Raw genomic sequence first — 24,358 nt, 5'->3', positions numbered from 1 at the left:
TCTTTTACAAGCAAAGGTGGAGGGAGCTGGGCCTGTTCAATCTTGAGAAGAGATGACTGAGGGGGAACCTCATCAAAGCATGTAAGTACCTAAAGGGAGGATGTCAAGACAATGGATCAGATCCAGAGTCTCCTCTGTGGTGCCAAATAGTAGTACAAGACACAACGGGCARAAGATGATGCACAGAAAGTTCCACCTGAATATGAGGAAGAACTTCTTTACTGTGTGTGGCTGAACACTGCAACAGGTTGCCCAGRGARCTTCTGGAGCCTCCTWCATGGGAGATACTCAAGAACTGCCTGGATACTCAAGACMTCCATATGCTCTTGGATGGCCCTSCTTGAGCAGGGATATTGGACCAGAGGACCCAMTGTGTTCCTTTCCAACCTCACTCATTCTGTGATTGGGTGAGTTCATAATAGTGTGAGCTGATTTAAGTAGTCCTATTTCTCTTTCTGACAACATACTTCTACCAACTTTGGCACTCTTCAGACCWTTCCACAAGACACAGATATGGCAGAGGATAATACAATAAAACAAAAAACCCGTGTAACCTGCCAGATACATGAGTTAAGTCAATTCACAGAGYTGATAGGAGACAAGAGAGGGGAGCAGTATTTCCCCACATATAGCTGCAAAAACTGACATCCGCCTAGCTGCCAGACAAACTGCAGTTTGACCATATGCCACATTCTGGAACTGATCTCTGATTATYCGACTATCAGATTTGCAAATACATGCAGTTCTAAACTGCAAATATGACCAGCATCCACAATGTCTCAAGTCAACGAGAGCTGCTTGTGGAACACATGATGAAATGCTAAGAACTTGGAMAACTTCCGGCAGCAACCCGTGAATTAGCTCCTACTTGCAACATGGAGATAATCACATCCTTCTCACCATTAAGATGAAACACTTGTGGGAGATATAGTTATCAGAGCAATCAACGCTATAGAAAAGCTCCAGAGAAAAACAGAGCTGTCTGCCCTGCCAGGCTCACTAGTCTTATAAATAAGGCCTTGTATAAGAATACAATAAAATACTCCGTAGACACTCATAATTTAACATGGCTTATTCTAAAAATCCAGTGAAGGAGAAAACCTGAGGAAAAAATGATGTCAGGATATATACACACRCTGAAGGGGCTAAAGTAGATTCACAGAAGACAGACTTCACAATCCAAATGTTYTTTTTACACAGCTAGGAGMAWTTCATTCTTAGAAGCCTCCAAATCCGCACAGATATAGATGAAACACTTATTGTGAACTCTGGTTATCTGCAGAGGTTATTTCTCAGCAAAAACATAAATGAACCAGTGATGCTGACAAAAACCTGGAACATCATAACACTACACAGTGCAACGTGAGCCTTCACACAGCCAGTGACTAGAATAGGGAGGGAGCTGCCAATCTGAGATCACATAGTCATAGGTGATACCAGGGAAAAAGAGAAGGAAAAACAGCTCCATCCCCTACACATCTGCCTATCCACTGACATCTTCAGAATCTGGAGTGATGGGGATATAACACGCCAAAGCAGAACTCAACAAGAGCTGGAGAGCTTATGTTATTTGGCAGGCCAAAGAATCTGATAGAAATACTTCCACTAACAGTCTCTTTAAAACCATGCCTCCTGACATCACAGTGTAACAATGTATGGGGAGTAAGAAAAATATATACAAGTATGCTTCACAACAAACCTATACATTTAATCAGACTTGGAAAGCCTGGGTTCAATTTTTTTCTCTACCAGACATCCTCTGCATCTGATGCAAGCTACATTGCTGCCACAAGTACTGATTCTTCCTCCATAGATACCACAGATGAGACTTTATGAGAGAACAGGAGAATGCACATGTTAAACTTCACGATACAGTCAGACAAAATAGTGATGAATATTCCAGAAAAGCCCACAGAAGTGTGTCCTCAATATTAATTCATTTTTGCTAATGACACAACTTGAAGTACATCTCAGTAAAAGCTGTCAAACTATCAAAGGACATAAACAGTTCACTTTGAAATAAAAATACATAAATGTCGAAACAACTGCAATACATAAACATGCAAAGAATTCYTCTACCATTTGCTTCATGCTCTCAAAAACAGCAGTGCATCCCAATTAGTGTATCAAAAACCATAAGAAAACACAAATACAGGAGACAGGCACTCAAAAGTGCAGAGACAAAATTTCTCAACTCTTCCATTGCCTGCAAGAGCACAGTCCTGTCCAACCACTTATTCCAAACCTCGTTTTTTCAAATCCAAGTTTACTTGCAGCAGGTTGTAAGACCCAACAAATTCCCRCTACTCTGGGCTGACATGCTGTGTTGCACAAGGTGTCTCATCAAGCAACACACCAGCAGTTCTTTGTCTCACACCATGTGAGACATCACTCTGGCTTTCCCTTTGACCCTGACTTGCAAAACAAGAGGAGTCACAGCACACTGCAGGGCAAGAGCACAGAGGCTCTACCTGGCACCCTGCCAGCCAGCTCAAACAGATTTTGGTACTGTGTTGTTTTATATATAGCAAGAAGCAGGTCCCAGCCTTCTGCTCAAGCTTCAGATTCCCAAATGGTGTGAGGAGTACTGCTTGTAGAACAGGCTAATTCTGCAGTGAAAGAGGGCACAGGCRATGGTGTGAGCAATACTGGCAGAGACGCCTGATGTCAATCAGGAAGGAAAAAAATGGARTATCTATGGATTGTCGTGAGAATTAAAACAAGACTATTTCAGATGGAGAAAAAAAACCACATAAAAAATTGCGTGAGACTGGATCTTCACCCCTTTGATGTTTTAGGTCCTCAGTGTCTCCCACAATCCTGTCTCCACCTCCATGGGTGCACCTTTAAGTATCTGTAACCRCATAGGAGTTATTTATGGCAAGTTATCAAAACTGAAAACACTAACTTCATCCTCTCAAAATGCCCCTGACAGAGCCCAGAGAGCACAAGGGCAGGAAGAAAAAAAGAGCATTAAAGTACATAACCTTGCAGACCTGAATTGCTTTACCATATGAAAGTTGGGTAAAATGCAAATTAAGGAAAAAATGTCCACATCAGAGTAAAAAAACAAAAAAAATCCAGTAAAACAAAACAAATGAAACAGGGAGGGTAAAACAACCTAAAATCTGATAACCTATAATTAGCTGTAAGGCTAAAAATTAACAACAAATTCTCCGTAAGATATCTGCATGGAACAATATGATTGGAGACAAAGCACTAACGTAAAAGAAACAGAAGACAAAACATTATGAACAATTAACACACTTATTTTAATAGAATAAAGAAATCTAAAGAAAAATATTGTGYACTTACTATCATTTAGTGTCGTGAAGTCCAAGAATCGATATTCATAGCAAACATCTATCTTCGTTTCTACCTGGGGCCTCTTCAAAGTTGAATAGATATTACCAGGCCGTTTTTCATCATGCTTCTCTAGTTTGTTCAATCCACAACCCATTTCAGCAGTTCCTGATACAAAGGGGCAAGGAAAAGGGAAAATGAATAAACATGGTTGATTTTGAGTTTTTCCTTTCTGGTTTCATGTCCCACACTGGTATTTTATGCAGGTTTTTAATTTTTAAATACAAGCTACCTACACGTAAAATCATATAATTAAATAAATACTCAGATAGTAACTTAAGTATATACTATTCATATCTACCCTCAGGCATACCATTATTTTATTGGAAAACTGACAGTTCAATGTATATATTTTGCATCTTTCAAATGTATTCAATAGTACACTCTGGAAGACACATACTCTGCTATAAAAAGCAACTGAAAATGCAAAATAACTTGTTAATATTAACGCTGTCAACCTAATAACAATTTCTATATATGCAGTTACTAAAAGAGCACCTAGTATYAACTTTTACACAGATCTCTATAACATTCAAATTAATATCCAGTTTTGCAATTCAATGGAAAATGTAAGTTCTCTCTCTAGAGACCTACCTGCATTTACAAAACAACCTCACTTCCTCCCATCTCATTTTTTTAAGAAATAATGGCACTTTACAGAATCTGTCTTCAAAAMAGAAGAGGTACCTGACCACAGAACTGCACTAGATAAACCTATTCCTCTTTAATAAGCTGCCAGTTCACAGCACTTTAAAGGATTATTCCTGACAACAATTCCTGCTGCACATTAAATGTTTCTCAATATCCTGCACATTACAGCTCATCTAAGTATGAAACAATGGAAGAATTACTTGGTGAAAATATCCAGATGATCCAAACCCTCTAACTCCTCTCAACAACACTGGTCGGGCTGAGGCAAATTATTTCAACCAGCAGGAAGTATGAAAAACACAAGTATGAAGACACACCAGGTAGGCACCTAAAGTTTTTCACCCAACATCCTGCCTCCGCCTACGTGGAGAAACTCAAGCACTGGGGGCAGGRAGGGAAATGCAGAATAAATGTTCAGTAACAAAGAGTGGCTCCCACAGGCCACCCCAAACACTTTAAGGCATGGGATCCATTCAGTGTAGACACACTGCATGGAGCATCAGGAAGGTCAGCAGCACAGGCTCCCCGCAACCTCTGACAGACAAGAAGGAGTAAGCACCTGAGAAAGTTCAGTCACAGRTTAGGGCTGCCTTTACCTTGACAGTTAATAAACCTTAAGCGGAAAATGAAAACCTTTTTCAGGTTCACCATCTCCAGAGAGCTGCTTGCAAGCTTATGCCACAGCTCCATCCCCCAAAAGCTTAGAAAGTTAAGTCAAATTTCCAGTCCCAATGTATTTGGAAATTACTTGCAGAAAATCATCTACATTTTTATTTATAAAATGTGCTTTAACTTTTACAAATGTTGTCCYTCCCTCAAACTTCCTTATAAAATCATCACTATTGGTAGTTAACAAATCCCTCGCTGTATTCTGCTAGGACAAATGCACTCAAGTCCTTTTCTGCCATTTCCTAGACAGGATCTCTGCCTCCTTWGTCACCCCACTCACTGTCATTTGCATCACTGTTCTCATTTCTCTACATGAACACAGGTGGCCATATGCTCAAAATGAGATCTTAACAAGGCTTATGAAAATAACATTGATACTTCCCTGTCTCTATTGCAAATAATACACCTACTGTACCTAAAATCRTCATTCACAGCTGAATCATCACATTCACAGTTCACTGTCAACTTCCTAGCAAAGAATCTGTTTCTCTTGATTTTTACCCAGCACAATTAACTTAGAAGTTTCCRACTCATCCCTCATAATTTTGCTCTATTTCTTTGCACTTCTACTGCTCAGTAATAATCTCACCCATTCTCCAGCACCCTTGGAAGAAGGAGCTGGAAGTCTTTCTGGGCTCAACAATAACACCCACCTTCTTACCATGTGCAAAGTCCATAAATGAACACCTACATCTTCCTGCAAAGTCCCTAATAAATAGATCAAAGTAAGACTGAACAACACATCAAATTTGCAAAAAGTACCATGGTAAATATCTAATCACACAAAACCTGGAAGCAGAAGAAACATTTGCTATAAAGACCTGTAGCATTGAGRAAAAAGGATGATGTGTTGTATGTATTCCTGCAGTTTCAATATTTGGTGGATTCATATAGCAGAAAACAACCTTCCCTGATCATTTTGAAAGAAACATAAAAATTACTTTAGCAATTTATATCAGTGAAATCGAGGTTTGCAGACTCAATTTTTTTTATTTCAAATTTAAGGATAAAAATCCTCAGGATCTTTTTATGTTCCCAAAGTGATACTTTCCAACTTTTCCTTTTTTTGGTAATGACAATTATCACCATTAAAGGATTAATCTTTCATATATACACCAGTTTCTTCTTTTGCCTGTGCCACATTACTTGCTTCAGTCTAAAATGTTATTTATTTTAATACATAAACGTATGCTGCATATTAATAAGYCTAACAAGACACTAGGTATTTTTCCATGAACTATAATGGGACACATCTAGCAGTATACTTCTGCTAGTGATTAATTAAGGGAGCAGTAAGTGTTAGCAAGTGTACCAAATTTTTTGTTTCAGCAATGGCCCAGTAATTCTTCCACATCGTAAGTGCACAGCATTTCATAAGGAAAAAATTCCATTTCAGAGGTCATTACGCKGCAATGCCTGCAACCTTTAGTTGTACAAATAGTCTGAAATCCACAGAMCTCTTAGACTGTGATGGCTGCAGAAGGAGGCCTTGGGGACTCCGCATTTCACATYGCAGACAGTTTTGCATTCATTCCCAAACTGGGGTGAAAGTGCTAGAAAATAAAAGCCTGTACTTCCAACAGCAGCCACAGTCAYGCTCCTGTGCCTCTCCAACAAATGTTTTCTCAGCCTTTTAGAGAAAAACTGTTTCACCTTCACTGCCCATGTGAGCAATGACCTCTGCAAACAGAAACAACCCACAGGCCATTCAGCACAAGCTACCTGCCCACTTGGGAATGGACTGAAAACATGCGCTTTTTTTGTATTAATTCCCTGAGTAACTGCTTACTGGAAGACTGATTTTCACCTTTCTGCTGTTTAGCTAAAACTTCAATCAGYATCCTTGAAGATCAATGCTTCCTCACATTTCATTAAGTATAGGCAGTYATGTTACTTAAAGCATGCATATGGAAAAGGATGATGAAAAAAGATGCTTTCACTTGAAAAAAAAAGAGAGATCAGGGAAAAAAATTAGGTTTCACAACATCACAATCTTCTCCACAGTAATTAGAATGCAAGTGCTACAGCACTAGAAAACAAATCTTAAAAAATAAAGTTCCTACTTTAGCACAAGAATCGAAGTACAAAAATAATTCCAGAGATGTAGGAATACTTAAAGTTTTCTCAAACATACTGATGATGTGTGTATCACAAGTCATCACTCAATCACCAAATTCTGCTCAAAGTTATTCCACAAACATCCTTCTGGGACAGCTTGCTTTAAAACCTTTCAAAGGCTTTTAACATCAGTTATTACCCTCTTCCTTTCCTTTGCRGCAAAGTTAGTGCTGTTCAGAGTCTTCCCACCATCGTCTGAAAATATCTCCTTGCTTTTCAGTTACAAATCTAGCTGTCAACAGGATGTTATTCACCTTCTTAATTTTCTATATTGCAGTTACAAAGACTGCTGTAAGAAACGCTCATCACTGATGCATTCAAAGTAATATAAAWGCACTTCAATGCACTTTTTAAGCAGGTGTATTATTTAGCAGTAAGAGAAGCTTAAGGTTACCATACTAYATAGATCTATCCTGGCTCTCCATACCTGCATGTGAATTCCGCTTTTCATTCATTAAACCAAAATAATATCACTAATACTCACTTTTTAGTAAATTGAAAAACAATCCTTCAAAGACACTGCCAAATTTTCAATTTATTTTTGCTCTGCAGTAGGTTCTAAGATAAACATTTTCTTTTTCATTAATGTAGGAATTAATTATCAACTTAGAAGTTCTACACTTAGAAAAAAACAACCTTGAAAAAGTAACATTTAATGAAGAACATTAACCACTTACATGATGATTTAGCTACGGGCTTTTACAACTACACATGCCAGAAAAACTAATTCTGTCCACAAACTCACTTAGATTGCAAATTAATCTTACACGTGCTCTATGATCTTGTTGATCTCAAACTGTTCATGTGTTCAGCCACGTGATGATAAAACTAGAACTGAAACCCAATTCTCACAACAGATTGGGTTTTTTTAGTCTGTATCYTCACTTTAATTCCGCAAAGCATCAAAAATAGAAGGTATGCTGAGTTGCAGAACAACAGTAAATCCTAGTCAATTAATTCCTAAATTTCTCTTGAGAAGGGCAGCAAAGGCCTTCACTGGTTAGGAAAGGAGCAGATTGCTTCTGCCAGCTGAGTTCAAAAACTTAACCCAGGATTCGTACATCCCAAACAAACACCCAAATCACAAGCCACAGAAAAAGCCTCTTCCTGCCACCTCCTCCTCTCCACTACTACCCTTCACTGTGTATTTTAGGAGCTCTGGGAAGCAACTGGAGGTACAGGACAGAAACCCATCCCAACAGGGCAAATAACCTGCCCCAATCGCTCCTTCCCAATACATGTTTTATTGAAACTGGTACCATCCTTTGCCATGAAAAAAGCCAAAAAAATACAATAAATGGTACTCAGCAAGCAAAAGAAAAAAAAAAAAAAAGCTATCAAGCTATTAGTATTTCCACTTTTAATCACCTTTGTGATCCATGAAAACGAATGTATCTTGAACACATCATAGGAATTTTTACAGCTCTTTTAGAGATGTGTCACATTCTCAACGGATGATCTTTGAACCTAAGCTTTGCTAAAATACCCTCTTGAAGCTTGGGTCTGCTTTCTCACATTGCTACTGTGTGCTCAAGAGAGATGAAACACAACAAGTTTACAATCACTAAAGAACAAGGATAAAATAATACCATGTAGGTAACAACTTATTTTCTTCTTAATGGTGATTCAGGCCCCAGGATTCCTTTTCAGCAGAAAAAGAATAAAAACAAAAAGGGTAGGGGAAACCACSAAACAAAAACACCCATGCCTTCTATCTAATTTTCTTYTGGAAGTGTGYTGGGGAACAAATAAGGCTAATTTTCTGATTTATTGATCCATCCTTTCATGAAACTGCTTAACAATTTATCTCCAAGGAATAATAATGAAAATTACACTGAAATGTAACAGAACCACATGGCTAATGGAAGCTTGAATAGATTACCAGAATAAGTAAYTTAAGGGACGTTTATCAGCTAAGTACATATTGGCTAAATAGTTTTATTTCAACTAATCAATGCATTATATCAATGACTACTTAGAGGGATGTTTTGAAAAGAATTCCAAAACAATTATTTGAAATACTAATAATACTAGAGTCAACTGTTAGGTATACAGCACTAGACTAAATATTCTAGCAAATATGTAAGTTAAATACACTTCCAATTGAAACGGGAACTAGGTAMTTTTAGTACTTACAATGGCATCCAAGGAAAATGTGCTGTATAGAAAATAAATGCTTGTCAGCTTGTTTTTAAGCAAAATTAGTGAGAACAAGCTTGTTTGCATTAACATATTTAAAGCATTTATTGTCCGGGACTACTGAATGCATTTTGTAAGCTTTATAATGAATTYATTTATTTTTTAAAATATATATGCTAGGTTACTGCTAAGGTTCTTTTCACAAAATTATGGAACATAGTATTCTTACTGATGAATGCAGCAGCTGGAAAACAAGATAAGTGCAATGTATTAATAGGTTTTCTCTCTTGGTTTTGGTTAAGACCTTTCATCCTCGTTCTTCCTTCCATGGGTAATACTTWGGTACCTCACAGGGATGCTAGAAGGCATTTACAAATAATTACAGGACTTCACATTTGTTGTGCAGTAATGAGACATGCTTATTTTCTTAAACCCTCACTCCTGCAATCCTGACCTTTCCATTTTCCAAATAATAAGCACTTCATGCTCAGTTCACTTGCTGGCATGTGGTCACTTAATTCTTCCATCCTTCCTAGTCTACAAAACACCAGTGTTTAGTTCCCCACTCAGCTCTAAACAAACCCTGAGACAGATTGCAAATCATGGCTGAGTCCCTCTCCTAGCACAGTTAAAGCAATGAAGCAGAGGAGGAATAACAAGGCAAAAAAAACCTGCATAACGAAGCAGAGGATTAAAAACACCAGACCTGACAAACAGGGTATGCAGGTAAACAAAGAAAGYAGAACAGGATGCCAGTATGATCCTCTGTCAGTTCCCAGAACACAGCCATACTCCTGACTTATTCTTCCCACCCTGCCTTACCACTGGCCAGTTTTTTTTGTGAGATTACACCATTTAWGAGGGAAATTCCTTGCCAAGAGACATGCACTTTTTCTTTTTTTTAACAGTATTACCATCCAGGAAATACTGCAATAATTTTTATTTGGGGGGAGGGGTATGTGCTTAGGCAACTAATGTTTACCAAACAATTTGAAACATTCTGAAATACTTCYAGATACAAGCAACAATTACCATAAATCTGTCCCATCTATTGTCAGATGTTACAGCCGACCAGTTTTTTTTCCACCTTCCACTTAAGAATTTGACCAGCGCTGCCAGGATTTTAGACTTGAGGCTGATAACTAAATCTCAGCTTACAGGAAGGTTGGTGAAAGAATAATCCCAGATTTATCCTTTATGATTGATTTGGTTTAAATTAAACTGCAGAGAAACCCAAGTAAATCTGCAATTAAGGTTTTCAATTTCAAAACGCAAATCCCAAAAACTAAGGAAATCGTTAGTGAGATGAACAGGAATGAGCAACTGGAGGATGCGAGCACAGGGGAGGTCTGGAACATGTTTAAACKACAACATGAGTATCTGCAGAACTTGGAACCCAAAGAAGTGACAAGAGAATTCRTAAGAAGGTTTCCAGACACAGCGAGATGAATTACCTAATAAAGAAGGAAAGGTAGAATAAGCAGAGAGCTTAAGGGACAGGAACGAAGTTCAGCAGAGGAAACTACAGTCTCGGATCAAGAAACACCAGCATAAAGTTAAATGTGCCAGAAGCCAAGCAAGTTGGAGACGCCAAAGATACCACAACTCAACAGAAGCAGAACACAAATCAGGACTAATCTGGATTCACACCAAGAACTCTGGAAGACCTGTCAYGATGAACTGCAGCCCCAATTGCTAGAATTAAAAACCAAACTTTGCATCAGGTTTGGTACTGTCTCCTAGGGAAACAAGAAAATGTACTGACTACACAAAAAAACAGAGGAAAACAYACTTTGGCCAATTAAGACAATTGCTAGTCTAGCTTCCAGAGTTTCTAGCTTAAGGAATAAAGCAAAGCAATTCATGGATTAAATAMGATATAGATTCAGTAAAGTTACAAYAGTTAGAACAGACTACCCTGACAGGTCTTGTATACACAAGTCACAAAGAAAGCACAGCATCAGCATGCAGCATGTCAAATAACACGCCAGCATGATAGCATGATTTCAACAAACTCTTATTAGGTACTATTGTTCTCATTGCAGTGTTCACATCACTGACTTGGGCTCAATTCTGCTGCCCTGCATAACACACTTACTTTGCCCTGCACTGTCCCCGGGCCCACAAGTCACCAGGCCACCACTGCAGGCTCCCTACAACCAGCCACACTCCTGTTAGGGAAACAGAGCTGGTTTGTGTGTGTGTATGTGTGCATATGAGCAACAGAGTGGGAGGAAGAGGAGCAAACAGGATCTGAGACAACTGGTGGAGGAGAAAGGCAAGTGCTGCGCTAGCGCTGAGGAGGAATGTGAGGAACAGTAGGTTGGTGGGAGATCCTTGCTTCCCACACCACCCTGTAACACCTCATCCAAAATATTTAATACTTGGTAATACCACGATGCTGTCTTTTAGTACAGMAAAAAATTCAGATAGTACCACATATTTCTACAAAACACTTCTAGGCCGCGTACTTTGGGACAAGATAATGAAGTGTTCATGTCACTGAACAAAACACAGGTAAAATTTATGCCAAAATACCCTGTGCAAATGTTCAAGCAAGTTGCCTCTGCATGACAGGAGACTACCAGAATGCTAAGACTAGAAAACTACTCTGAAGAACATAAAGAGAAATCACAGCAGCYGACATACATTGTCTAGAAAATACAGGCTGAATGAACCTGACAAAAGCATGCATAAATATGATTCCAACTTTGTTTTAAAGCTAACCCACACCACTCTGGACCCACAGAAAACAGGCATGAAAAACAGATGCATATTGCAATGTATGCACAACTACTTCATGACAGTATGTAAAACCATGGTAAAACACAAAACTAGACAGACAGACTTGACAGTTCTATGTTTACTGCCTTTTGCTAGTTTGGCATRGAATAAAACTCCAGCCAGCTGATGAAGGCAAAAGGTAAAGTGGACCACTAGTGCCAGGTGTGAAGCTGTGGGATCTCACATGAAGTTAGGGATGGAATAGTTGTGAGAATTTTTTTTACTTATTTCAAACACAGGCTTCATCAACTTTGATTTTAATTCTTCTCAAGTTTGCGACCTCAGCTTTTTCACCATGGAGTCTAGGGTCAGTTCGTTCTACCCAATATGGTATTAGTGTTTCCCAGTACTACAGCTCAGAACTCTCCTAGGTATTTAATCACAGCTGGATATMCTCATTTCATGCTACATTATCAACTAGGGAATGACAGCATTCAAGAGGTGGAAAGCCCCTTGTCTAATGTAACTAACTCGAGGTTAAGCCAGATTCCTGAAATAACCATTCTGAAACTTTTCCTTTTCCCTAGAAAAAACAGAAATTAAATACAAAAATATGACCACTAGCATTATGAAAAAGAGGGTTATTGCCAGTAAYTTGTTACTCAATACCAGGATCCAAAATAGATTTGATTCATTACAAGTAAAACATAAAAGTAAATACGTAAAAAGCTCTCCCCTTGAAAGCTAGAGGCCAGCTGCATCTAGATAATGTTATTTGCCTACAAAAAATAAATAAATAAATAAATAAATAGATAAATAAATGCTTTTTTTAAGGGAATAGAAACAGAAGTGGTATACAATCAGACGATAGCTTCCAAACTTTGACTGAAAACATTAAAGAACATTCCATTATGTATAATTATATTTTTATTATTTCAAATCCAGCATCCAGTTTAGCACAAAAGCCACCCCTAGCAAGACTCCAGCACCGCTCCCTGTCCTGCCGCACAGCAGCCTCTGGCTCAGCTCGTTCCCTGGTCCGAGCTGGAAGCACTCTGGAGGGAAGCACGCTCAGGCGTAATGGAGAACAAATGTCTCCCATTAATTATCTGCCTAAGCCGAAAGTATCAAAGAAGAGCTGTAAASTCCATCCAACTAAATTCCCCTTTTCCAGAAATACACAGGCTGTAACAAGAGGGTGCTCTGACAAGAATTCAGACAAACCGGAGAGGTGGGAGATGTATTTCACACTAAGACAAATGCTGAACCATGATCACGCCGCCTCTTTACATTGTAAGAAAAACGTGCTGAAACAATATCACCGACTTTAAAAAGACAATAAAATCGGAAAACAGCGMCTGTAAAATCCCAGACCCCAGCCAGCCACACGATGGCACGGCACCGCCGCCTCCAGGTGCCCGGCATGTGAGGAGCGGCGCCGGGYTGGGCGGGCAGGCGGGCGCCCACCCGGCTCCCCTCAGAGTTCCCTCATCTCCCGGCTCTGCCTCACCGCGGCGGGGGCTGGACGCGGATAACCATCCCACCGGCTGGAAGCGACTGCCGGCGATGCCGCCTCCAGTCCGTCCCGGCGGCGGGCAGCACGRCGGAGCCCGTCGATCTCGGCACCCACGGGCTGACAGACGGCACCGCCCGCCGGGCCCGCCGCTCTCCCGGGCGGACTCCCCTCTGGTGCCTCGGCAGGACCGCAGCGAGCGGAGCCGTGGCAAAGCCGGAAAGCCCAAACCCGCCCGGGGAGCGAGCGGGAGGCAGTGCCCCCCCGCGCCGAGCTCCAGCAGCCCCTCCAAACCCGGGCACGCCGGCCAGCCCGCGCCCCGCTCCGAACTTCGGCAGCCAGAGGACCACGACGACTCGGAGCCTCGGAGCGGCTTTCCCCGCTCCGGCGCGCCGACCCTGCCCAACAGCAGCCCCCTCCCGCCCCCTCGCCAAGTTTGCCCGCCGGGCCGGAGGGGTGCGCGGCGGTACCTGGGGAAGGCGGCGGGCGAAGCGCAGCCCGGCGGTGCTGAAGGATGCCCGGCGGGCGGAGACGGCCGGCCCCGCTGACAGCGTTTCCTCCTCCTACTCCGTGCCCGCCCGCCGCGCTCCGGGGCCGCTCCCCCCTCGGCTCCGCGACAGGGAGGTGCCGCGCCGCCACACAGCCCCGCCGCCCGGCACAAACTTTCGCGGCGCAGCCCCGGGCGGCGGCTCCGCTCCCGCTCAGCCCTGCCGGGGGCGGCCACTTCCTCTTCCTCCGAGCGGCGGCGAGAGCCCCGCGCCCAGCTGGAGCCGCGCACGGATGGGGCAGCCGCGCTTCCCGCCCCTCGCAGCGGCACGGCCCCGGGGCGGATTGCTCCGCCCGCCGGACAGGGCGGCAAGTCCCTCACTCATTGCCCGCCTCAGCCCCACCGCGGCCCCGGYAGAGCTGTCCCGTGCTCCCCCCGACTTCGCTGATGATAKAAAACTGGGAGGAGTGGSCGATACCTCGGAGAGTYGTGTAGCCTTTTAGAGGGRCCTCGGTAGGTTGGATAGTGGGSCMGAGAAGAAYCACCTCAAATTYAACAGTGSCAMATGCAGGATCCTGCYCCTGGGGAAGAATAAACCCCCGCACGAGTAAAGGCARAGAGCCAATCTACTGGAARGCAGMTCTGAGGAGAAGGACTGGGKSTCCTGGTGGAYAACAAGCTGTCCTTGAGCCTGCAGTGAGTCCTGGGGCCAAGAAGGCCAAGGGAGAATCCTGAAATGYATCAGGAAGAGCATTCCCAGCAGGTYGAGGGAGGTGATGCTCCCCTTCCACACAGCCCCGATGAGACCACATTTGGAGTTCTGTGTCTGGTTCTGGGCTCCTCAGTGCAAGAGAGGCATAGAACTTGTGGAGCAGGTCCAGCAGAGAGCTCCTAAGCTGGTCAAGGGTTTGGGCAACCTTTCTTACTATGAAAGGCTTAGGGAGCTGGGACTGTTCAGCCTCAAGAAGAGGCAACCAAGAGRAGAGCTCATTAATGTGTATAAAATATCTAAAGGRTGGGTGTGAAGAGGATGGAGCCAGGCTCTTTTTGGTGGTGCCAACCACTAGGACAAGAGGCAATAGGCAGAAACTGATGCACGTAAAATTCCACCTGAATATGAGRAAGAAATTTATTGTGCAAATGAGTGCACACTAGAATAGATTGCTCAGAGAGCTTGTGGAGTCTCCCTCACTGGAGATATTCACAGCCCATCTGGATGCAATCTTGTGCCATGTGCTCTCCTAATGACCCTGCTTGAGCAGGGAGGTTGGACCAGAACACCCACTGTGGTCTCTTCCAGCCTGACCCATTTTGTGACCGTAGTGCAGCTGTGCTCCCTTTCCTTCCATCCCTAGCTGGCATGGGTTCTGCCTTGGTGCTTTCAGWCCCACACTGTTAAGCCAGTCCTGGGGTCGCTACAGTGGAACAGACCTCCTTACACCCAAATCCACTAATATCTCCTTTCAACATGCCTGTTTTCTTAGATTGTGGCAAGCTCTCCCAGCTCCAGGTCAACTGAGTTCAGCTCCCTCAGCCTCTCCTTGCAGACACATGATCCATCCCTGGTCTCATTGGCCCTCCACTWAGCTTGTCCCAGCTTATCAGCAACTTTCTTGGCACTGGATTCTGAGAGAGCAATGACATACCTGGATGCAGTATGTGGCCTACAAGAGCCCCAATGAGTGCCAAATAGCTGTGGATCATCACCTTTTCCAAGCTACTGGCATGCTGTCATTATCTTTGTTGGCTGTTGTCATGCTGCCTACTAGCTTGCCCACAGCCTTTGCAACAGAGCTGCTACCCAGACAGTCCCAACTGTAGATCTCTGCAAGGTGCCCTCCCTTCCCAGAGGCTGAAAATTTGTCCTTGTTAAATTTCAAAAAGTTCTTGCTGGTGTGTTCTTGAGCCTGCCTTGAGGCTGCGGTCCTTTGGACAGCAGCCCAGCCCTGAAACTGCTTGATGGCACTTCAGTATGCAGCCATGTGTAAACATGGCAGCAGTGGAACCTGTCATCTCCTCCAGGTCCTGGAAAAACATGTTAAAATACAAGAGGACTCCACTTCCTTCTACCCTCCAGGCAAAGTGCAACCCATTAAACTGCAGACATCTGATCCCAGCTATGCAATGAGCTTTTTACCCACCTAGCTGTCCACCCACCCAGACTACAGTACCCTAAGCACATAAAAAAATTAGCACAGGAACCAGTGCCTAGCACCTTACTAAAGTTTCTATGGCATCCCCATGCCTGCAAATGCCTACATTTTATCAAAGGTGGCAAMCATTTGGTAAGGCATGATGGCACGCTTTCTACACACATGACATATACAAATTCAAGTCTGTTCCAAGGCATCTCAATGACTTTATCAGGGACTAATTTCCTCACGGTTCCCAAATTGTCCCTCTGGCCTTTTCTGGAAATGGGCTTGCTTTGGTTAATTATGAGCCCTCCTCACCCCTYTCTCCCCCCCTCACACTCACACACACCACAAAGGATAGAGAGCAACTGCTCTCCAGGCATTGGTCAGCTCTTCCCAGCACCTTCAGATCCAGCCTAGAGCCCCGGCCCAGCCAGATTTGTACAGGTTAAGTTCTCAGAAAAACCTCTCTCTTGATCCTCATCCATTGCTGATAGCTCATGACTTGCTCCAATCTTGCCTCCAAATACACAGTTCAGGTCACTGAGGCAAAGRCAGCTCTGAGTACATCAGCCCTACCCGCACTCACATTCAACAGGCCTATGTGTTCCTTGTCCAGCCCCTTACAGTTAAAAGCTTTTTGAGAACAACAACAGATTCTACAGGCCCTTGGGTGTGTCAACACCATCCCTACATGCTTYGATATTTCTGTAACTCCTTCACTATAACCTGTTCTTGCTTCCACTATGATTGTTTTGCAATGAAATTGTCGAGTGTTCTCTGCTTAGCCTAGATGGTAACCCAATTCATCAACACAGTTTCCTACTTGGACATGTTACTCTCGCATCAGGAAAAGGCTCCCTTAAAAATCAGCCTGCTTTCCTAGGCTCCCTTCACTTTTCAAAGCTGCCTCCCATTTTTCAGTTCCTCAAATAAGCCAAGGTTTGCTCTTWAAGGTCCAGAGATTTGCTATCCTCGCTCCCTCGCTCCAGCATCTTGAGCTCCATTGTATGATCATGACTATAGCCAGAGTTGCTGTTCTCATATTCCTAGACAACTTTTCCCTGATAGTTGACAGTGTAACATCCCTGGTTGGCCCACTCAGGATATCTATCAAGAAAGCTTCCTGAAATTTGCTGGACTGCTTCCATCCCACCATGTTACTCATCCAACTGGCAAGAAGATTACCTCCTCCAAGAATCAGGATCTGTGACCAATAGATGTCACAGGGTTGTTATTTTAATGAACTTTCATCCAGAGTAGCAGGTCTGTAATCCACCACTGTCACCCTCAGTATTCACTCCTTTGATCCTTAGCGTTCTTAGCCAGTCTGGTTGTTAATCCAAGAGCTCCATACACTCCAGCTGCTCTTTTCACAGAGGGGATAACCCTCCACCCTCATCTTCCCTGTCTCACCAGAAAAACATGTATCCATCCCAAATGTAATGCTTATGAACCAAGTCTAGAACTTTGCACCACCTTCATTGTACTTCCGCTTATTAGGCCAGAAACCTGTTCAGCATCTCCTAAAACACCCTTGATTACTACGGAAACTGCTTGAAGTCCTTGTGCCCAGCAGGCACAAATACATTTGCAACACCTGGTCCACTTAAGAATCTCTCTCCCTMCTGTGTGGGTGCATAAACTAAATTAAATTATGTAAAAATATATAAGCAAGCACTACATTGGCACTACATTGGCACATTAATTCCTTCCTAAGTGCAAAATATTGCTCTGTTAAATGCTGGTATTGTGATGGATGACATCTATTTGAAAGTACTCCCCCACTTTACCCTCAAGTGCTATCAGGAAACAAAAAAACTTCTTCAGGTGCCTGAAGTCCTCTTAAAGCACAAGTATCACCATTAGCGAGTWGTCAGTAGCCAAAAGCTTAACATCAACACATTAGAAATGAGGAAATCAAATTACTTTTCCAGCACTGAACTATGAAACAAACACTAGCAATGCATTTTTTCTGGAAACTTTACTCATCTCCTTTTTCTATTTCCTTCTGTGTGTTTTGGTTTCATCCTCTTCTTTTCTTTTAATTATACACACAGGTCTTCCTCTTTCCTTGTCCTCCATCATTTTTCCTCCACTCATTAGTTTCTCTGGCTTTCCAACCGTGTGAGAAAGCAGCATGCAGTCACATCAGGGTGCCATGTAATTGAGCTGTTTTTCTAATACTACTGTTGGAGCATATGGGGATGGATTGCTAAGTGTGTAGGGAGAAGTGAAAGTGCAGCTTTCCCTGTATTGTAAACACATCAGATCAGAGATGGCTCCAGAAGGAACATCCGAGGCACTGGACCTTGCCAACACCGTAGAAATTGCCGATCTACTCCTTAGGAGTTGAATTGAAAGGATGTCTGACAACAYTGAAGACTTTTGCTRGTGCAGAAKCCTCTTGGACATACAAAGGAATACRAGAAAAACAACATTCCTGGATGTGTGTAGATTGTTATGAAATAGCASTCCTGTACAGATTAAAAGTGTTTCAAATTAGTGTTTACAACAGATCACAAAGCACAAACCCAGACACTATAAACCATCTTTCCACTGCCCACTTCACAGTCATGTATCAGACACGACTGCAAACTTAAAGCCATCACATACAAGATCTTTTGATGYACCATTTCAGCCTGGAATCCTTCTACTCCAGCATTACATATTCCATCCATTATGCATTCCTGCTTTTCAGTAGAGAAAAATTGGAATTGAAAGTTGGTTCCATAGGAGTTTTGATGCTAACATGTTTTCCTCTGCCTACAAAAGTATATTAGAGAAGTAGCAGAGTGATTATCAAAATAGGATGCCTCTATCACCTATTGGGGTGTGCCAATATCGAAATTATGTAATTCATGTAARTTGAAACATAGCATGAAATCTAAATCGATGCTGTACATCTAAACTATTCTTTTTAGATTACCACTATGAGAATTTCAGAATTCAATTCAGGCTTTCTAGTATTCATATGGTTTTTTTAAGTACTAATTTTTAACATGTTTTGAGATTATTTGCCTCTTTGAGAGCAATTTCGGTAATTCATGTGATACTCCAAGAACAGGCAACATTCGTTCCATGAGAAATCTGGTCAACTTGGAAGAATCCTAAATTAACATCCTAGACATTTCAGAGTTGTGGTGAATATGTATATATGCACACACATCTCCCTGCAGAGCTATAAACTACTGCAAAACAGTAGTGAGTTGGTAATTAAGTGTAAAATACTACTCTAACAACCATTTAACRATAAACAACTGAAGGACCTTATTGCTTTAATCAACAGTAAGATGTTGCCCCTAGACACTCCATTAGGGAATATTAGTTTACCCTGGGAGTAAAAAGGAGCTTTTATACGTTTTATTTCTGTGTTTAGTCAGTGTAATCTCTCTGGTAAATCCACACGTTTAGCAGTGCAGAGCTCTACAACCTCCTGTACCACAGGCAGGAGTGATCACGTTTTCTATTTGCACTTTGTACTTCTGGGTGCAACTGAGTGAGGCAAGTTCAGTGTAGGTGTAAATTGCCATTGGTGGGGTATTGAAGAATTCTGCTTGGCCAAATATCTGTGTTCATTTTGGCCAAGGAAAAGAAGATTACATATCGTGAAAAGCAGCATGAAATCACATGCACAGCATTTCTATCTTGAGCAGGGTGTTTCTAATTATGCCACCAGGTAACCCCTTACTTCATTTTTCCAAGCACCATTTGAACAACTAATTGAGAAAGATCCACACAGGTGTTAAGTCCATTTTTTTTGCATGACACTCAGTTGCTATTAATTTTTACTACAAATTTAAGACTCCAGCATTCAAGGTAGCCACACCCCATTTTGTAGTTTTCACACTTGGGTGAAAAAGATTTAAAGCTCATTTAGAGTAAAATTTGTTTCCTCTCTCAAAAAGCAACAGACACCTGCAACATCCCATTGAACAGGATTTGGCAACATTTAAGTTACTTCTGACAGACTTCAGTTAATCAGAAACAGACACCAAAATATCAGTAAAGAAAATTAATTTTGTTATTTGTCTAACTCTCTCCAAAAGCATTCTTAGGATCTACTGAATTTATCAACAGGACAAAATATGAAAGAAAATACAAAATCAGAAAAACTAGGCTCTATTTGAGGTAGACAAGTCAGTTAGCATATATTCCTCATTTACTGTTAATTTTAGTTCAGATCACCAGTGCAAACTGCTATGAAACTTCTTAATTACTCAAGGATCAGCCTTTTTTCTTATTTGCTGAGAAACCACATTTTTGATTTCTAGTTTGTATTTGGGTCCTGCAGTAGAAAATACCTCTATCTTACCAATGCTAACTATATCATTCCCTTGTACTCATTTCCATTTCCTCCTCAATTGATAYGAATTGGTACGATTGGTAGGGAAAATCATCTCTTTGCACAATTTCTTCATGCCAAGCAACGCACCACTGTGGTTGTGCCAAGAAAGGATCTGTAACTGTCTGACTGGTGTCTGGTTCCCATTTGTTTTTCTAAGACTCTTGTACTTTCAAGGTCTTGAATGTCTTGCAGCTTTCAATGTTTGAATCTTCGACAGACTGAAGCACTGACAACATGGAGGTGACGATAAGCTTGAGTGGAAATTAAAAACTYCAGGTTTTGATGAACTCTTTTCTTATGGCAAAGAAATAATGTCATCGGGTGTTATTCAGAAMTAACCCATAGCTTCTTGGAAATACCAGGAAAACTGCTTCCCAATCTGAAGAAATCAGACAGATTAGAAGGCTCTGGAGAAGTCAGATCTATGCTGCTGCTGAAGAGAGAATCGTACCAGTCACCAGCTGCTAATGGTGATGGTGGTGCAAACCCTTTCTGTCTTAGCAGCAGCACACAATCTGGCTTTTGCTCAGAAGCAGCAGCTACTTTTGCCTTTCCAGAATTCTGGAGCAGAGAGGGAGCCTATGCCTCAGATTGGCTCCCAATTTAAGTCCAATTAGTTATTTAAAACAGCTCACATTTTATTTTCTAAGAAGACTAACTTGAACATGAGTTCTACCACCACAGAATTTTAATGGCACAGGGCAATTTTTTTAAATTTATTATTATTAAAGTGCTCCTATTGTTCATTTGAAAGCAACTACTAGGGAGCTGCAAAGGCWAGATTTAATTAACAATCAGCTTTCTGCTTGGAAGCTCTTTCTGAAAGCTGCTTTCTATAGTCTTGAAAGCTAAAATGCATTTATGGCCATGAATTTCTGAAGACTATACTTACTTATATAACATTAGGTGGACATAATTTTTCACATTATCATTACTGACAGGATACGCCTCTGTAGGAGCTAGAGGGAAATTGTGGCTACATTTAAGATTCCTGACAATTTATTTAGTTCATCCCTATTTATTTTACCTTTCTTGAATGTGTCAGTRTACATCTGACAGATAACACAGATTTCACATTCTCATCTCATTAATAATTTTGGTTAAATCCAAGCTGTAGAAGAACCTTCAGGAGSAGAAGATATATGCCCCCAAATGGCTGCATATGGAAGACCATTGTCCAGAGAGAGAGATTTATTGCTCTATCAAGTTGGCACTAAAGCCTTTCTTGCTGTATCTGATGAGAACAGTGGCTTAATTTTCCTGGTCAGAAGGGCCACTCTAACAAGCATCAGGAAAGCTTATGTGCTTCAGATTACAGAACACAAGCTGTTTCTCTTGCATAGGTGCTCCAAAAATCTGCAAGTGAAAGCCCTCTGTAAAGGGTCAGTTACTTATAAGACAATGCAGAAGGCTAAGACTTATTAAATTGCTGAAAAACAGTTTAAACAGCATTAAACAGCTTTTAAACAGCATTAAACTGCTGAAAGAGCTGGAGTAGGTGCCTTTTCCTTTCTTTGGATATCCAAACTAAGCACTACTTAGTAATACCAATAAGGAGTTAGAAACTCATCCATATTTCTGTTTCTGAACGTGCCACTAGTTTCAAAGAGCACTTGAACAAATCTACGCATTTTTCCATTTCTCCATTGCGTTAAGCTAAGTCACATATAAAGAAAAGTAATTCTTAGAATTTTCCAAGTTTTAAATTTCCACCTACCTGGTGCCCAACTCTACTAATGAGGTCAGCYGAGATTCTCATTTGAGAGGTTTCACTAATATGAAAAAAGACTAGATGACCAGGCATTTTAAATAATGCAAAAATCCATGAAATTTTTACTAGGTGTTAAATAGTCTATTACTTTTCTAGTAGATGGATAGGTAAGACACACCCCAGAAAAAACTATTTCATGAGTTTCATAGAATCATAGAATATCCTGATTTAGTAGGAATTCACAAGGATCAAAGTCCAACTCCTGGCCCTACACAGAACAGGCCCAAGAATCACACTATGTGCCTGAGAGCATTTTCCAAGCACTTCTGGAGCTCAGACAAGGTTTGGTGCTSTGACYAATACCCTGGGGAGCCTATCCCAGTGCCCAACCACCCTCTGGGTGAAGAACTTTTTCSTGGTATCYAACTGAAACCTCCCCTGATTCAGCCTCAYGCCATTCCCTTGGGTCCTGTCACTGTCATCAGAGAGAAGAGATGAGTGCCTGCACATCTCTGCTTGCCCTCCTGAGGAAGTTGCAGATGGTTATTTGCAGCAGCCCAGCTGTTCCAATGGCACAGTGACCAGACAAGGCCAAAGACAAGAATGGGTCACTATCTCAAGGTTCTGAACACTTGATTCTAGACTGATTGGTTATATCTTGTGGTAAGTGTTTGCTTCTTTACCATCTGAATAAACTCTACATAGATACAACCCCAGGGAAATTCCATACTTAATGCAATAATCTGAAAAATGAACCAAAAAGTAAGTTGCAATGAATTAATCCCTTCTKCAAATTTAGGATCTCACAGAAGTTGCATATGAACTACATATTCTGAGCAAATTGTTTTATACATCTGAACTATCATTGTGGCCCCAATTACCCTACCTCTAAGTTTTCTTTAAATCTCAGACCAAAAATTATTTRACAGTGCTTCACCCTCACAGTAAAACCTTTTCAGATATCTTTGTGTGACTGSATCAGGTATAGCTAATAAGATAAAGTTTGACAAGAAAGAATACGAACAAGGACCATGATCTAACCCAGACTCCTAAGAAGCAGTATAAATAATGAGTATCAAAGAGCACTTTCTATTCTAGATCCAACTAGAAGTAACAGTGCAGAACAGGAAAAGCCTGCTCCAAAGAGAYTCAGGTGTCAAGAGAAAAGCATGAGCAGAGTAGCTATGGATTAGTTTCAGATTTTGAAAACAATAAAATCATACTGATCTAGGCAGTTCCATTATGAAAGTGGTTTCAGCACACAGAACTTAAGGACACCAGAGACAGAAAGACAATAGTGATGAAAAGAAGCTCCTAAGGCACATGATGAATTAAAGTGAGTAGCATTCAAACAAAACAAAAGTGGACTCTGTATTCATTAGCACTTACATGCAGACACAAACAAACTTACCTGTGCACTTGTACTAATATACAAATATTTTAATTGACTAACTTTCTATAGCTGTAAAGGTTAGTATTTTCTGCACTATTTTAGTTTTCTGGAACAGTAAAGTGAAAAACCTGCACTGCTGCAAGCCTTTAGCAACCTTACTCTGTCATGCAATGCACTTGGGGAACAGTGGAAAACAAAACCATTAAGTTTCATTCTTGACTTTATAGTTATGATTACGTATATTTAAAATATATTGTGATAGATAAGAGGTACAGTAAGAAAACACTAGTGGCATTTGTGACTAGTCACAGCAACTCATTTTCCCCACTAGCTCCACCATCTCTTTATCTCTAGGTACGAAGTGCAGCATAAAGGTTGAAAGAGCAGGTAATAAGATTGCTAAAATTTAATCACAAAAATCAAGTTAGCAAATTTCAGTTTCCTAATGGGTCAAAGAAGTGGAAATTTAACTCTCCATGTTACTTAATGCAGACAAATTTTGCTCTTGTATAGAGAAAGACAGAGATTCTCTTTCCCACACAGCCTTGCCAGGGGCATTTAATGGGCATGTTGGCCAATCCCCCTAACTGCTCCTGCCCTTAACCTAAGACAGAATTCTGTTTCCGATTAGGTTTGAGACATCTGCTTTCCAACTGAAAAGCATTCTTTCCATAATAAATGACAGTACTATAATACAATTCTGTGTCATCCTTAGCTTGTACATATGTGAGGGAACAGACACAGAAACATGAGTTTCAGTTTCTGAAGTTGCACATTACAAGCCAAGCAGGCTGGTTTAAGATAATACATCATCTCCTACCAAAACACAGACCGCTGCCACTTAGATTGAGACCACTCTAGTAGCTTGTAACAGGATCTATCACCAAAACTCAAAGCTTCAGGACACAGAGTCATCATTAGCTACGCATATCCCCCACATTTGTCACAAGAACTTATTCAGGCAATACTTCATTATATACACTACAACTTTCTTGATTTAACTGGTCCTGGGGCCTAAAGGAGCTTTTTCTAATTCTGCATAGAGGATATTTTTGGGTGCCTAGGCAGCATGTACACAGAACTTGAAACTRGTATATTCACAACAAA

General features: G+C 41.4%; 1 protein-coding gene across 2 annotated transcripts in view; it reads right to left on the bottom strand.

Moving 5' to 3' along the window:
* The window catches only part of RFTN1 (raftlin, lipid raft linker 1), a 95,409-nt gene extending 81,504 nt beyond the window's left edge, over nt 1–13,905 (bottom strand). The window contains exons 1-2 of one of the 2 annotated variants that reach the window (XM_057377427.1): nt 13,648–13,905; nt 3,316–3,471 (exon numbers count right to left, since the gene is read on the bottom strand). In XM_057377427.1, coding sequence (XP_057233410.1) covers nt 3,316–3,460 — 145 coding nt within the window. In that variant the 5' untranslated portion in view covers nt 3,461–3,471; nt 13,648–13,905. Of the gene's footprint in view, nt 1–3,315; nt 3,472–13,174; nt 13,323–13,647 lie in introns of those variants that run through there. The other variant, XM_057377426.1, reaches the window with a different exon arrangement.
* Between the last annotated feature and the right edge of the window lie 10,453 nt (nt 13,906–24,358).

Source organism: Malurus melanocephalus, unplaced genomic scaffold (assembly GCF_030028575.1).
Source record: "Malurus melanocephalus ecotype Western Australia unplaced genomic scaffold, MMel_1.1 scaffold_315, whole genome shotgun sequence".
Lineage (NCBI taxonomy): Eukaryota > Metazoa > Chordata > Aves > Passeriformes > Maluridae > Malurus > Malurus melanocephalus.
Note: the sequence above shows the minus strand (reverse complement) of the source record. Positions and strands in the feature narration are given on the sequence as shown.